Below are 15612 nucleotides of genomic sequence, written 5' to 3' on the forward strand. Positions count from 1 at the left end.
AAAACGAATATTAACAAAGCCAAACTAATAAGTGTCAAGCGTAGAAGAACCACACCCTGTAAATACTTAACTACTTATCTCTTTATTACAATAAAAAATTCTCTTATACATCTTTTTTTGCAAAACAGGCAACTCGTAATTCTAGTGCTCTTAGCCTGCCAACTGACATACAAATGCGAGCAAGCTCCATGCCACCATCACCCTGCACGAACGATATGCGTTCACCACACAGCACATCATCTACGCACGGCAGTGATTCATTTTCAAGTTCCGATCTGGCACTAACCGATTTTGGTCTGCGTTCAATACAAACCAGTGGAAGTGAAATGGGCAGTACAACTAATAATCAACTAAGCGGTTTGCCAACGGGCATGCCTGCACGCTGTCGCATCGGTTCGCCGGCGCGTCCTAAAGTTTCTAGTGCCGACTCAATACTCGCCATGTTTCGTAATTTTGCCAATGCAGCTGGCAATGCATCGAATACAACAACTAATACAATGCCATCAACGACTTCGGTCTTTGTTTCGCCCTCAACAACGCCCACCGTCTCGAGTCCACAGGATGATGCACCCGGTGATGATGAGTCATCTACATCCTCTATGCATACACCGGTTAGTTTCTCTAGTGGTGCTCCCGATTCACCGGTGTTCTATCGTCAAACCACCATCGAAGTGCCTGTATTAGATGTTCTAAATGCGCACAAAACATCGACGACCTCAACGTCGTCATCATCATCGTCGAATCTTTTGCACCCACCGACAATATTGCTTGAAATACCGAGCATTAACAATAAGTGTCTTTCCCCCATACGAGAGATGCCAACGCCAATACCATCGCCGGCCCTAACACCGATAATGACGAGACCTCAACGCTCGAATAGTCCCATATTTCAGGAAGATCCCTCATCCGGTGGAGACTTTAGTGATGATGACGATAAGAGTGATCGTAGTGATACTCAGTTATCGGTAAGTTTTCTTTTCTAACAAGGGAATATTCTATATTCTATGAAAAGTATCTAGCATGTTTTACCAACAAGATATATTTTCGTATTAACAATTTCATTTATGTACGTGCGTTAAATTTTAGAATACTTAGAAGAATTGAAAGATATATATTCAGCACACATTATTAGGAAGATCATACTGCGTTGATGGTGAAAATCAAATATTCTTTTTTCATTAATGCCAAATTCTCTTTCATTCATTTCATGTCGCTAATTTGCTGCAGCCTTTCATATCTATATATCATATCGTTAAAACGCTAGGATAGGTTTAAAACAGGTTTATTAGGAACCGAATAAAAGAAACCTAAATTTCAGTACACTTAGAATATCATTAAAAAAAATCATTGAATAAATACATCGAGATCTTATTATCACTTATTAATTTGGGCGATCTAGTGAATGTCCTGACTCTCAAGAGAATCCATTATTACATTTACTAAATGTTATTAGATTCGTTAGTTACAGATTTTTAAACAAACATACGTCTATATATCATTATTCTAGTCTATAAAAGGCAAGGTCTGAGCTTTCCCTTATGCATCTAATCTAATTTCCTAGATAATTATCGCAATCTGATTTTCCTCAATGCGCCCATGATCTACACACGTGGAAGTTGTGTGTTTAGTTTGCATATATCGTTTTGCAGACTGAGATCGTATCTATACTTGAGTATGTCTCACTGTACCCGATTCTCTAACAAAACATATTCTATACAATTTATTAACTTCATAAGTAAGTTCAATGTTATTTTTCCGAATAAACCAATTATGTGAGAACTGAACTTGTTAAAAATAGACAGATGTTTTTTTTTATATTGGACCAGCACTCAGGTGATGAAACCCACTTATGCAAAGCATTGTGTTGGAACTAGAAAAATATGTTGTGGAAGGAGAATAGAGGGAGTAGTATTTGTAGACATTTGATTTAAATGTTATATCGATAGTATTAGGGAATACCTCTGCAGGAAGTTTATTACATATACGAACTCATACGAACAAGAACTCACAAGAAACTGGTGTGTCCTTGAAGAAAGACGTGTGTTAAGCAATTATAAACGGATACCGGGAACAAAATCTCTAGGTTCAGAGAAACACATGCCATCATAGTATCGATAGAACAGTGAAATGCACACCACGTTGCGACAGTGCTACATCCTACATGAATCAATAGTATCGATGTACTAGGTCTAGTAGCTCCAAAATAGACTTCAAAGCTCCGGCCCATATATGAGAGTTGTATTCCATTTTCGGTCGGATATAAGTGGTGTAAATAGTAAGAAGATCAGATAGAGTGAAGTATGTCCTACACCAAGACATTTGAATGCTTTTTTTGGCATTTAAAAAATGCTGATATCGCACTGAATTTTCATGTTCAAGACTTTTCGATTCCTTAATATTTACACCACACATATATATAGATGGAACAGCAATATCTGCCAAGCATTTATGTGTTAAAAACAATATTGAGTCTTGCAGGCGTTAAAATCAACTCTGTTAATACGACCCTATTTAGAGATTTTTACTAACTAGTGATTAAGCGTTTGATTCATATCGCGCCTCATTGCCACAATATCTGGAGAACTTGGCCTATAATTTAATGGATAAGTATGCTCGATATTGCTGTCATCCGCAAAAGAGTATACAGAGTTGCATGTTTGAGATAGAAGGTAATTTATGAAGATAATTTATGAAGAACGGAGCCTTGCGTACCCCTGATATAATCATGAACTCCATTAATAAGATCCTATCGATAACTCTTGTACAGTACGATATCTGAGAAACCATACCACAATCTATCAAACGCCTTGGAAATATATAGAGCCACCACATTACTTTTCCCAAAATGGTGAATAGAACGACACCATTTCTCTAAAATGAAGTCTAGAAGGTCACCCGTAAAGCGACTTCTACGATCGTTAAGTAATTTGTTGGTCTCTAAATACAATATGGAAATCGACCATACTTTCCAAAGATCCAGCATTTCTCTGTTTTCTCTGCATATTTTATAATTATAATATAGCATAGCTCCTATTCTCTATTCGACAACTATGTTGATCATTTATCATCATTTATTCTCTGAATCTGTCCTCGTGCGCGCACATGAAAAACTTACATTCTGAGGAAGCTTTGCGTCCTGCTCTTTTTGGAGTCTACATAATAAATCTTCTAATTATATTGTTCATTCAGTGGTCGTTGCATTATATAGTTTTACATTTACCAGATCAACTGTATCAAGTTCACTTCTTATGTTATTTACTCAACCTTCGTTCTATTTATAGCAAGTACATTCATATGATCTGGTACTCGTAACATATCACTGGTTTACCAAGCAACACTTGATAGTAGGTACATTCCAATACTGATCCGGTCAAAAGGAGGATAAATAACACATCAGATTGTTGATCATAATTATGTCCAAATAAAGAAATTATTGAATAATTTACATAAAGCAATTCATCCCCCTATTTTCATTAATCTTTTATCAAGCTTTTTATTGTTATCAAGCTTGCATAACTACACCCACTCCCGATATAAACACAATATTTTTAATCCAATTTACTTAATATTTCCCAGGTTGATTCGGATTGCGGTATTGTTATAGAGTTTGGCAAAAAGCATGAAATACGAAGATGGTTCAGTTGAAAGGCAATAAATGACTTAATTATATTGTTGAATATTAGTTCGTTTAAAGTTCTTTTTTGTTTGCGAAAAAAATAAAACTTAACAAAAGCTAGATTATAGATAGAACAGATAGTGACACATTAAGCTTTAAATTATTCTTAATACACACACCTGTTATGTGCAACACTTTTACAAACTTAAAAAGCTAAAGTATTTTCTTTTGTTTTCTTTAAAAATATTCTATTTCAAAGGAAAAACTAAGAATTGGTCTGCAACGTGAAAAATCCCGTCTACTCGATACGGATGTGGAGACAACACCAACCGATACCACCACAACATCGATTGCGAACTTAAATAAGCCAATTGGTGGCCTCAATTATAAAATACCCAAATTGAGTTTTACACCCGCCATAGCCACAGCTGCACCCATGCAAACACCCGCCATTACCATAGATATAGAACCGCCCACGCCAGAGGAAAAACAAGCCAGACCCAGAGATTTAATTATACCCACATTGACCGTAGAACAACCCAGTCCCACGAAGAATCGTCATCCAATGATTATATTTCCAGGATCACCACCACCACAACGAGCCAGCATAGGTGAAACCAGTTTTATGTTTCCAAATAAACAACAACAAAAAAGGTATACAAGTAGAGACACAATGTTACCACATTTACTGTTCACTGTTCACAACTCTAGGTTGTTGTTTTGTATGGCGCTCAGAAATCTTTTTACCTCAAATTTAACATTTATTCATTAACCTAACTACTAGTGTTTTTTTGCGCTAATCTAATAACTATAATTAACAGTCATTTTAACTAATCTTTTGATTTTTGTTGTTTTTTTATCAAGAAGTTGAAAAGTACTCTTTTCAGAAAGTTAACATATGGTAGTAGAAAAAGTGCTTAATCTCTTTTGATTTCTATATGATTTATGTTGTATGTTAATGTATATATTCTTTCTTTTGTCTTTAGTATTTATTTAGAAATCATAGCTCCATACATGCCTTCGTAGAGCCTAGATGAATTTTTGACTTTGATTAATTACTTACAAACTTACTACTTAGAAAATACATTTGAACTTGCAACATGTTGTGTTTCCTCTTTGTATATAATTTTATGTTTAAAACAAACTTTCCTTTAAGAAAATAAATGAAAAAAAAAAATGAAAATAATTATAAAGCTCTCTTTGCCTTTAACTGTCTCTGTCTTTCTAACGCTTGCAGTTTGAGAGTTGAGCGGAGAGTTTTGCTATAATTATTTAATGTTTCTATTCGTAGGCTCTTAAAACAATTTGAGAAACCCACTTCTTTGGATTTCCCTTTTGCACCGCCTACAATAACGGTAACAGCGAATATGAGCGAATTGGAATCGGACACAGAACCACTGTCCCCAGCTCCGAAAACTGGTGTCAGTGGGGGTTTAATGCCTCCCAATCCGGTGGGCATGTGTTACCTAAGTCCGTTTACCATGTGTACTCGAGCAGATCGTACAATATCCGAGAGTAATCTAAGCTCATCGGGTTACTCGAGCATGGCTAGTCCGGGACCAAGCCGTTGTGGCTCTAGTAATCCTTTATACCCCAATGAAATGGATGAACCGGGCAGTGGTCACACGGGACCGGGACTCTCTTTACATGTTAATTTGCTGAATAGACGTAAATCATCTATGCTGCCCAGCTGCAAAGAGAACATCAGCAATGGCAAGTGTACGGGTTCTGCGACAGGTGCCAATACTGATCGACTGCATACGCATCGTCCTCGTTCTGATTCGGAAACTTTTTCCGATGATATACTCATAGAATCCAATGACGAGGGCATAGGCACAGATCATGTTGACGAAAAATTGGATGACACCCGTTTAAGTTCGCGTCGCTTCGATATGTTCCTCGACGATGAGATACTAATCGAAGTTGATGAACCGCCTTCAACGACCCTGCCCCCTACATCAGTGCCACTGCTAGGTGGCAACAACTTACTTAGCACCAATTGTGGCCCTCAAATGGCACAACTACAACTGCCTTCTATTGTGATACAAATCGATGGTTGCGGTGATAAGACCCTATCACCCGTATCCTCGCGCTCCGAAAGTCCTCTAAGTGAGCGAGCCGGCATAGGACGTTTCTCGCCTCACTTCTATGGACGCAAAGATCAACTGCCATTCACGGACTCCGATGGTCTGTATGATTTTCCATCGTCCGATGGCAAAGGCACCTCAGTGCATACGTTTTCGCATCAACGACGCAGTAGCAGTAAGAAACGTGAACGTAAATCCTCCAAGTGCTCGTCGACTCAGTCGCCGACGAAACAACAATTGGATTTGCCCTCCAAAGAGTCGTTGAACACTTCGTCCACGCCCAGTAGTATAACACATATTTGCAACAAGCATTGCCATTCACATCACCATCCATGCCCTGCCGTCACGGTCACTACGCGTAAGAGTCCCAAAAGACGTTTGCTCAATCGCCATCCGGTGGCGAGTAGTTCTTCGTCATCGGAAAGTTTAAATTCAGCCAAGGAGTTGACTGTGAGACCTTTACCTAGGCGTAAGTTTTGATTTCTTGATTCTTAAGGTATTTTAATTCATATGTGTTTTTTTTTAATTTAAGGACTTAATTCGCCCAATCGTGAGAAGAGACCACGTAAACAAGAGAGTTTAAGTGAGGATGAGGTGGCTGATGTAAGTGTTTGGATCATGAGATATTTATAATTTACAAATATTGAATAATTTCGTATAATTTATTTAGTCTATTTTAAGGCGCATTTCACCCAGTATTGTTAAGACGGAAGATGAAACGGTCAGACCTAAGTGTAAAATTAATCGTTTAAGAGCTATAGGAAATCAAATAAGGTGGGTTAAGGGAATGGTATAATATCCATAAATCTTTCCAACAGTTACTTTATATTAAATTAAAACTCTTCTATTATTTGTCATTTCCAGATTTCTACGACGCTTAGAAAAATCCATAAAAACCCGCGAACGTATTGCCTCACCCTCTGACAGTTGTCCCGAAGAAAATACCGATGACATGGATTCACCACAGGCCTCATCACCGCTACTGCAACCAACTTCACCCAGTAAAACACGTTTGGCATTGTGTCGACAAAAACGTCTTCCTAGTGGGACATATGGTATAACAGCGGCAGCACTCAATTCCAGCAATTGGAAGGGCATGGATCGTAGTCTGATTGGAGATGACTTAAATAGTGATTAAGTTTAAGAAAGACACACACAAAACGGAAAACTAAAGTAATGTTTAAAAAACAGTTAAAATATTAGAAGTAATTAAAAATTGTAAATTGTATATAGATAATTTTTTAAGTACGATTAAGAACGAAAAAAAAGTTAAGCTCTTAATTATTAAGTTATAATAAAACTCTCTCTCACACACACTTACATACACCCAACTCAACTCACACTCACCTACTAACACTGACGTAATGGAATTGATATTTCTCTTTAGCTCTTTATAATCAAATTCTATCGATCACTTTGTGTTATTTACTTCTATTTTATAGGCTATTAAATTTAAATTTTAGTCATTGTAGTTAAATAAAAATTATTTTTGCAAAAAAGCACTTTTTTAGATAAATTACCAAAAAAAAAAATTATAAATCTGTATGTAGGTATATGTAGATGTTTAATTGTATGGGTAAAATATTATTAAATGAAAATTACCATTAATTAATGTTGTGAAAAATTTTTACTTTAAACATTAGAAAAAAACACAAAAGAACACTTTCTTTATTCTAAGTAGAATATTATTCTTTTGACAATTATTTCTTTAATTAATCAGTATATACTTGATAATTAAACCATGACTTTTGTAGGTTCCGGTAATAAGTTTCCATAAACACGTTCATTTGGTATAAAAATTTTTAATTTTGGATACATTTGAAACCGTCAACGATATTTTGACCTAAATTGGATAATATGAACACCATCATGGGTTTTCAATTAGATGGCGCCCTTGTCTTTCAGTTTAATCGATATAAAGCTTTTTATTCATGTGATTTAAGCCACTAAGGACGAGTTTTTCTGATAAAGATAATCTTTATTCTTTGGTTAAACCTGGTTTAATATATGTTTCGTGTGTTTCAGTTATCAGTAAAGATACTTATTATCTTAGTTTAAGACACAATTAACAAAAACAATAAAACAATGATTTCGGAAGAACAAAAACATAATATTTTAAGTAAATTGCAATTTTCTGATTTGTTTTATTAATTATTGCTTTAAATGTTTATTTAACATTTTTCCAAAATTTTCCATTTTACAAAAGTATTGTTTGCAAAAAACAGCTGGTCATTGTTTATGTTTTTGACTGAAAACGTGGCAATACTAACAAAGTTAACTGAGCTTAAATCTAAAACACAATCATCGGTTAATGTCCGCCTAAACTTGTTCCGAGTTCAATCTAACAGCAAGTTAAGCCTAGTTTAACTGATGAATAAGAAACCCGCCCTAAGAAAGAGACTTTTGATCTTAGAGAATTTTTCTAAATACGAATATACCACATAACCCAGCGATAATCTGAGACAACGTAACAAATTCCAACATACTTCCTAATATAAGTAATATATACAATTTTGTAGCCCTCTTCTTAAAAAAGAGAAAAAAACATACCCCAATAAACTAGAATTAGTCGCTGTATGAGTTTAGAAACAATTCAATAAATGTGTCCAATATATGTATATTGATCCATAAAACCAAGGCTTCAGACGTTTGAATGTCACACAAAACAAAGGATTTATCCTAAAACATTCAACATTTATATATGAAAAGTTTTTAAAATCGTATCCGAAAGAATCGTTAGTATCATTTGGACAATATTTCACACATATTTATGGGTTGTTCTTAACTTGTTGCATTACTTGGATCCATAGAATAGAAAGTGGAAAGAGAAATGGAGATGATAAAAAGTAAATGACAAAGTTATGAAAAGCGCCAACACCGTAAGAATTTGAACTTCGCACCGATTTCGACATGAACTGAGTCACTCTTATTGATTGATCAGATTAACCATTAAAGTAGGTTGACAGTTACAGAGAAAATGAGCTACTGTGTCTTTTTCATCCTCATTATGAACACATCAGCAGAAATCATTATGCGACAAACCAATATAATGACTAATACAAAATTATATATCTGTATTCTGTGAAGATATGCGGCTGTAAAAGAGAAAGCCGTAAAGATCGAGCAAGTATGCTCAAGGTTTTAAACGTTAGAATAAGAGATTCCGATATGTTTTTGTTTTTATGTTTTGGTTTCAGCACTTGCTAAAGCATGGGTAACATTATAGCCATATATAATCCCTTGCCTTTTAACCAATATGGGGGTAATATTTTAATCTCTCGCTATCTTTTGATTTTGTGTATGAGAGAACGAGATGGTTGATATTTTATCGTTCACATGATCCAATTTTTCGTCATTTAACCCCCAATTATGTACCGAGTTACATGATTCGCCATACAAAATTTCTGCAGCGAATTACACAAGCTGTAAGTAATTCAGTTTTAATACATCTCTAATTTTTACCGAATATTTATCAAAAGAATTACGAAAAAAACCTAATTTTTTTCGAGGTAGTCCAAAATTTTTACTCATAACTTTTTACGTCGTCAGCTGATTTTGCTGATTTTCCATACCAAACTGCTTAGGATAACAACAAATAATTTTGGTTGGTCTCCTTGGCTTGGTTTTAACGTGAGCCTGTTTTACACAGACAGACAGACAGACATGCATAGCTAAATCGACTCAAAATTTCTCAAGGTCTCAGAATATATACTTTGTTATATATATACCCTCTATCACCACTGATGGAAGGGTATAAAAACATGACGATGAACTGTCAAAACGAATTACAAATGTGTCGTAGGAACGGGTTATTTGGCTATCGTCATTCAGAGGCCAAATGAAGTAAATAAACAGATCGTTAAAAAATGACATAAATGCGTCTTGTGACGGATGGAAACTTCTTAATGGTTTATACTTTTTATTATTTTCTCCTCTATTACATGTAGCGTTCGCATAATCATCAAAAATTAATGAACATCGTTGATCATTAGTGAAAAAATATATAATGTAGATAATGAGAATAGTTTTAATTATTTTTTTTTTTTTTTAGTATGTAAACAAAATAAAACAAAAAAAGAATAAACAAAAATGGTGTGCTCAACAATTTGCGCTGTGTTTGTTATTTAAAAGTAAAATACAAGAAAAAAAATTAAAATAAAATCCTAATTTCATTGGATAGATTTGTAACAACAACTAAAGGAAAACCAAAAAAAAAAAAAAACATAAAGAAATTTCAAAACATCATAAACCAAACAATCACATAATAATCTTATGAAAAACTTTTAATTCCCACAAACAAATAAAAACTTTTCAATTATTTTTAAGAAAATTTTGAAAAACTGAAACAAAGGCGGAATGAATTGAAAGTAATTGGAAACTTTTAACAAATTGAAATTTTCTGTTTGGAATTTGCAGTTTTTCAATTATTTATGTATTTCGATATCTTTAACATCCCATACAAACCGTATAATATTTCACACCAAAAAACAACAAATTCTAAAATTTTAATTAAAAAAAAAAAAAAAAACACTTTCACCTAAAACCTCTAAAGAAAATATATAATACCAAAACAAAGCCATTCTCAAAACTTTATACCAAAAGCAATATCTTAGAATTATGTAAAATAAACTAATTATAAAAATTTAATTACCAAAAAAAAACAAAGAAAATGCACAATATTTCTAAAAAAAAAAAACTAGCACTAATTACAATTATTAAATTAAAAAAATAATAATAAATAAAAATAACTTACTGCTTAAGAAACCCATCGATGAATAAAACAAAATTTTTAGTTGCTTTCCAAAAAAAAAAAAGGAAACCGAAAATAAACCTTCACATCGGACATTATGAACAAGAAAATCTAAAAATTTAAACTAAATTTAGATTAAAATTTAAAGAAAATATTTAAAATAAAAATGTTAGGCAAACTAAAATATAAAAACAAAAAAAAACAATAAAAAACATTATTAAGATGGCTTGTATTGAGACTGATTTTATAATTAAAATAAAATAAATAACAAAAAATCGAAAAAATATATATATATATTAATTTATAACAAAAAAACTAATCAAAATAACTTATGATGTAATAATATTATTAATAATATAAAGAAGTAAAACAAACAAACAAACAAAAAAAACATGTTGTATTTTGCACAACAAAAACTTATTGAAATTAAAAGAAAAAAAAACAAATATTTTTTAGTTAAATATATTAATAAGAAAAAATGTTTAAAATTAAAGTAAAGGTTAATGTAATATTATTAATTTAGTAACAGGCTGGGGGTAAAGCAATTACATTTTTAATTACATTGAATTAGAAATAATTACAAATCAAGTTTTCACCAAATTACAATTTCTGTATTTGTAATTAAAGTTTTAATACATACATATAATAAAAGTTGTAATTACTTGTAATTGCAATAGATGTAATTATTTGTAATTAAAATAACTGTAATTACTTGTAATTGAAATGCTTCAATTGATAATACTTCAATTGCCAGAACTTGTAATTGATCATTAAATTAATCATAATCTCAATTACATTTTGCAAACATGGCTTTTAAATAATTGCAATTAAAGATTAAGCAATTACTTGTAATTGAAATTAAGTTTTAACAAATACAATTATCTGTATAAGTACATAATCTATTTATACTCTACAACACTATAAAAATATTGGTTCAATACACAAGTATATACCTATCGATTCAGAATCATTTTTTGAGTCGATTAAGACATGTCCGTCCGTCCGTCCGTCTGTCCGGTTGGTTGTCCATGTAAACCTTGTGCGCAAGGTACAGGCCGCAATTTTCAAGATAATTTGATGAAATTTGGACCAAACATATTTTTTGGCACAGGGACGAAGCCTATTGAAAATGGTTGAAATCGGTCCTTTATTTCACCTAGCCCCCATACAATCGTACCTCCCGATTTGGACTTTTTATGCAATAATTACGTCAAATATTCAATTATCTCTCTAAAAATTGGCACAAATAAGTTTTATATAAGTATAAATGACACTGAAGTTTTCGTAATGATCGGGCCTTATTTGACCCTAGCCGCCATACAAACTCCCCTTCAAAAAATGTCAAACGTCTAAAATTGACTTTTAACCATTTGTATCGCAATGAAACTCAACAAAAGAAACTGTTATTTAAAAATATATCCTTTTCCCAAATTTACCAAAGATCGGCCCATATTTGACCTATATAAATTGCTTAAATACTTTGGAATTAAGGTAAAATTAAACGTAAAAGTTTCTTTATGAAAAATAAAAATTTTAAAAATATACTCATGGTGTAGGGTATTATATGGTCGACCATGCCCAACTATACTTTCCTATTTGTTTTTAATTCTTATTCATTGTAATTACTAGTAATTGAAATACTTCAATTGGTAATACTTCGATTGCCAAAAATTGTAATTGATCATTTAATGAGTTGGGTAATTAAAATATGACTGTTAAATAATTGCAATTAAAGTTTTAACAATTACTTGTAATTGAAATAAAGTTTTAAGAATTACAATAACCTATATAAGTACATAATGCTTTAATAATTACACAGCTAATTGTGATGGTAATTATATAGAATCGTAAGTACTTTACAATTGTAATTACAATAACATGTAATTACAATTCATTCTAATTAATTCTACTTCAATTACCACTACTTTAATTTTAAATGAATTTTAAGCTATTTTCAATTACAAATAATAAAATAATTATATTCCAATTGCAAAGTAATTGGTAATATTTAAATTGCAAGTAGTTGGAATTGATCGTGCAATGAATTGCCAAATATAATCATTAATTAATACAGTTAAAAATTACAATTTCAATAGATGGCTTTAAAATAATCACAACTGAAGTATTAGCAATTACACTAAATTGTAATTAAAATTTTCTACAATTACAATTTCCTGTATTAGTAAACAATGCTTTAATAAGTACGTAGTTAATTGTGGTAGTAATTACTTGTAATTGCAATTAGATAGAATCGTAACTACTCTATACCATTCATTCTAATTAATAATTCTCATTACTCTTCTGAACTATGAGCTGATTTCAATTACAAGTAACAGAAATAGATATTAACTTAATTACAAGTTATTCGTTATACTTTAATTGCAATTGTAATTACATTTCCAATTACTTTAATTGTAATTGAAAAAGATAACTTTAAAAGAAACTCTTATCATAAGCTATGTACATTTTCTATTACAAATGCAAGTAATTGTGTTATTATTTATATAATGAATTACTTAATATAATCTTTACAAATCCCCACAGCCTTCTAAATACACATGTACCAACATATTAATATATAATTTTCATATTTAATACCACAACACACGAAAGTTTTCACAATTTTACTCATACATAAACACTATCAAAATGTTACTTTTGGAAAATATAGCAATTGAAATTTTAAAGCATATTTTAAGGGAAATGTTCCGAGCTGAGACCCTGGGAATACGGTACACATTATCGTCTATCTGACCTATAATTATTACCGTGTAAAGATCGAAATATCAATTTAGCGGTTGATGTATAATTTATAAACAAAATTGAGACTACGCCTTCATATAAGGGACTTCTCACGATTTCAGGTTGAATAGTGGATAATTCTGATAGATCAGAAAAGTATGCCGACACTATTACGTGACGACGAATCGATTTAAGGCCTAGGCAATTACACAGAAAATGAGTTATTGTTTAATCCTCTTCTCATTTACACAGCTCCTACAAAAGTCATTGTATTGAAGACCAATACGTCTTGCATGGTTTCCGAACTTGGAATGACCAGTAAGAACTGATAGCAGAGTGCGCAGATGTATTCTGCTTAGCCCCTATATATAGAATGTTTTATGAGGATCCATACATCTTAGCAATCGAGCAAGTGTGTTCTTGAGACCACCGGTCTTGAGCTGAACTTAAATAAGTGCTGCGTATTTATTTCTTAACGACTGTTATGGGGACATCGCAAAACCGGGTTATATTCAGTAAGACCATCCTCTTACCCGCTTTCGCCAAGTTATCAGAAATAGTATTGCCAATTATATCCCCGTGCCCTTTAACCCAAAGGAGTGTGTTTTTTGAATGTCTCGCCATCTCTTTGAGAAACACCCGGCATTCCTAGACAAGTTTTGGTGCAGAATATACACATATCAGTGTATATTCTACACCAAAAGTAAAGCTTTTTGGCTGTCGGTGTGAATTCTGATACCCCTATTGAATATCCGATAGTACCTGAGGCAGATGCCCTTTTTATCACTGAAATTTCCGCTTGTAAGATATTGCATTCATCATTGAGTCGGAAAGATATATTCATTCCAAGAAATAAAATGGCTAAAGAACAAGATTTCTCACTACTGGCCAATTGGCCAGTTGTATTGCACTTCTATCGAGAACAAGATTACTAATATCAGTTTAAAAATTTCCATTTCAGATCAATAGAACAGCGAAACAAAACCTATATTGCAAGTCTGACGGAGACTTTATTAATGTTGAACTCGTTTTATGACATTCAATTAATGACAACTCATATGGAGCGATGGCTGTGAAAGCTTTTTATACCTTCTTCTTGTTGTATTCCATTTTGGATCCAATATATGTGGTTTTAAAGAGTTAGATGAAGGAATGTATGCCATGTTCTGATGTCCAGGATATTAAGAGCTTCAGAATCTTTAATATTTACACCCTTCGGTCTTCCATTCTATTGGTCTTGCTCAAGCGATTCATTCATGTTTTGCAACATTGGGCAAATCTTTCAAAATATCGTTGTCATCTGCAAAAGATTAAGATTGGATGTCTGTCCGAGACTTTATATATCTTCAACTCGTTTTATGGCATTCATTCAACAACAACTTCTATAAAGTAATGACTGAAAAAGCTCTATGTATCTTCCACTTACCTCACTCCCTACTGATCCACCAATCTTTCAAAATATCGTTGTCATCTGCAAACGATTAAGATTAAAAGTCTAAAGGATGTTTTATGTCATAAAATATCCATTTAACAACATAGAGTGATGGCTGAAAAAGTTCTATTTATCTTCCTCTTACTTCATTCACTGCTGATCCATCATTTCCGCTTTCTTTTCGCTCTCCAGATTTCGTAACATTTCAAAATCAGCTACAAAACGTTCAATCTTTGTATAAGCTCAACGATTTCTTTCCGAATTTTATTTGGAAACTTCGTTTTTTAGACATTAATACCAATTCAATGGCGAAAATGTTAGAAAACACAATCACTTTGGAAATGAAAACATTCATTTCCATGAAACAATTTTCGATTAGACCCAGATATAGTTTAAAAGGAATTGCAGTCAGTTCCATTTTCACATTTAGATTAAATGTGATAACATTACGTATGTGGTATAAAAAATATATTTATATCACTCATACGTACAATGACATTTAGTAATTTTTGTTTAAAACGCATATTTTCTTAGCATACTTTCAGGCTGTTAAAGTAAATTGTCTACTAGGGCGTATGATATTTGTAGTTTATTTTTGTGTGTTTTGAAATAATTTCTTTTAAAGGAATTTTCACATTCAATTGCTATATAATAAAATTTAATAAATAAAACTCATACACACTCACTTACACACATACAGACTTTTTACTAAAAATAAATTTCTGTGATAAAAAAATATTAAAAGAAAATAAATATAAAAATATATATACAAAAACATACAACTACACTGAAAACAAAAATAAAATAAACTTTTTAAATTTTCATCTTCGAAAAGCACACATACTATAACAACAACAACAATGCTACATTCAATCACCTCTTTATACACTGAAAGAAAAATATATATAAAATTAAGCAAATAAATATAAACAAAACTACATAAATAATCACAAAAATTTTTTAACCAAATATTTGCAAACGATAT

At 32.2% G+C, this 15612-nt stretch overlaps 1 protein-coding gene across 5 annotated transcripts in view; it reads left to right on the plus strand.

Annotated features, from left to right (window-relative positions):
* LOC111685989 overlaps positions 1-6884 on the plus strand; it is a 102985-nt gene extending 96101 nt beyond the window's left edge. For all 5 annotated transcript variants that reach the window (XM_023448274.2, XM_046945638.1, XM_046945639.1 and 2 more), the window contains 6 exons: positions 129-965; positions 3876-4270; positions 4908-6172; positions 6236-6306; positions 6374-6477; positions 6568-6884. In XM_023448274.2, coding sequence (XP_023304042.2) covers positions 129-965; positions 3876-4270; positions 4908-6172; positions 6236-6306; positions 6374-6477; positions 6568-6841 — 2946 coding nt within the window. In that variant the 3' untranslated portion in view covers positions 6842-6884. The remainder of the gene's footprint in view (positions 1-128; positions 966-3875; positions 4271-4907; positions 6173-6235; positions 6307-6373; positions 6478-6567) is intronic.
* Positions 6885-15612: the final 8728 nt, after the last annotated feature.

This window comes from Lucilia cuprina, chromosome 3 (genome assembly GCF_022045245.1).
Source record: "Lucilia cuprina isolate Lc7/37 chromosome 3, ASM2204524v1, whole genome shotgun sequence".
NCBI classification, from domain to species: domain Eukaryota; kingdom Metazoa; phylum Arthropoda; class Insecta; order Diptera; family Calliphoridae; genus Lucilia; species Lucilia cuprina.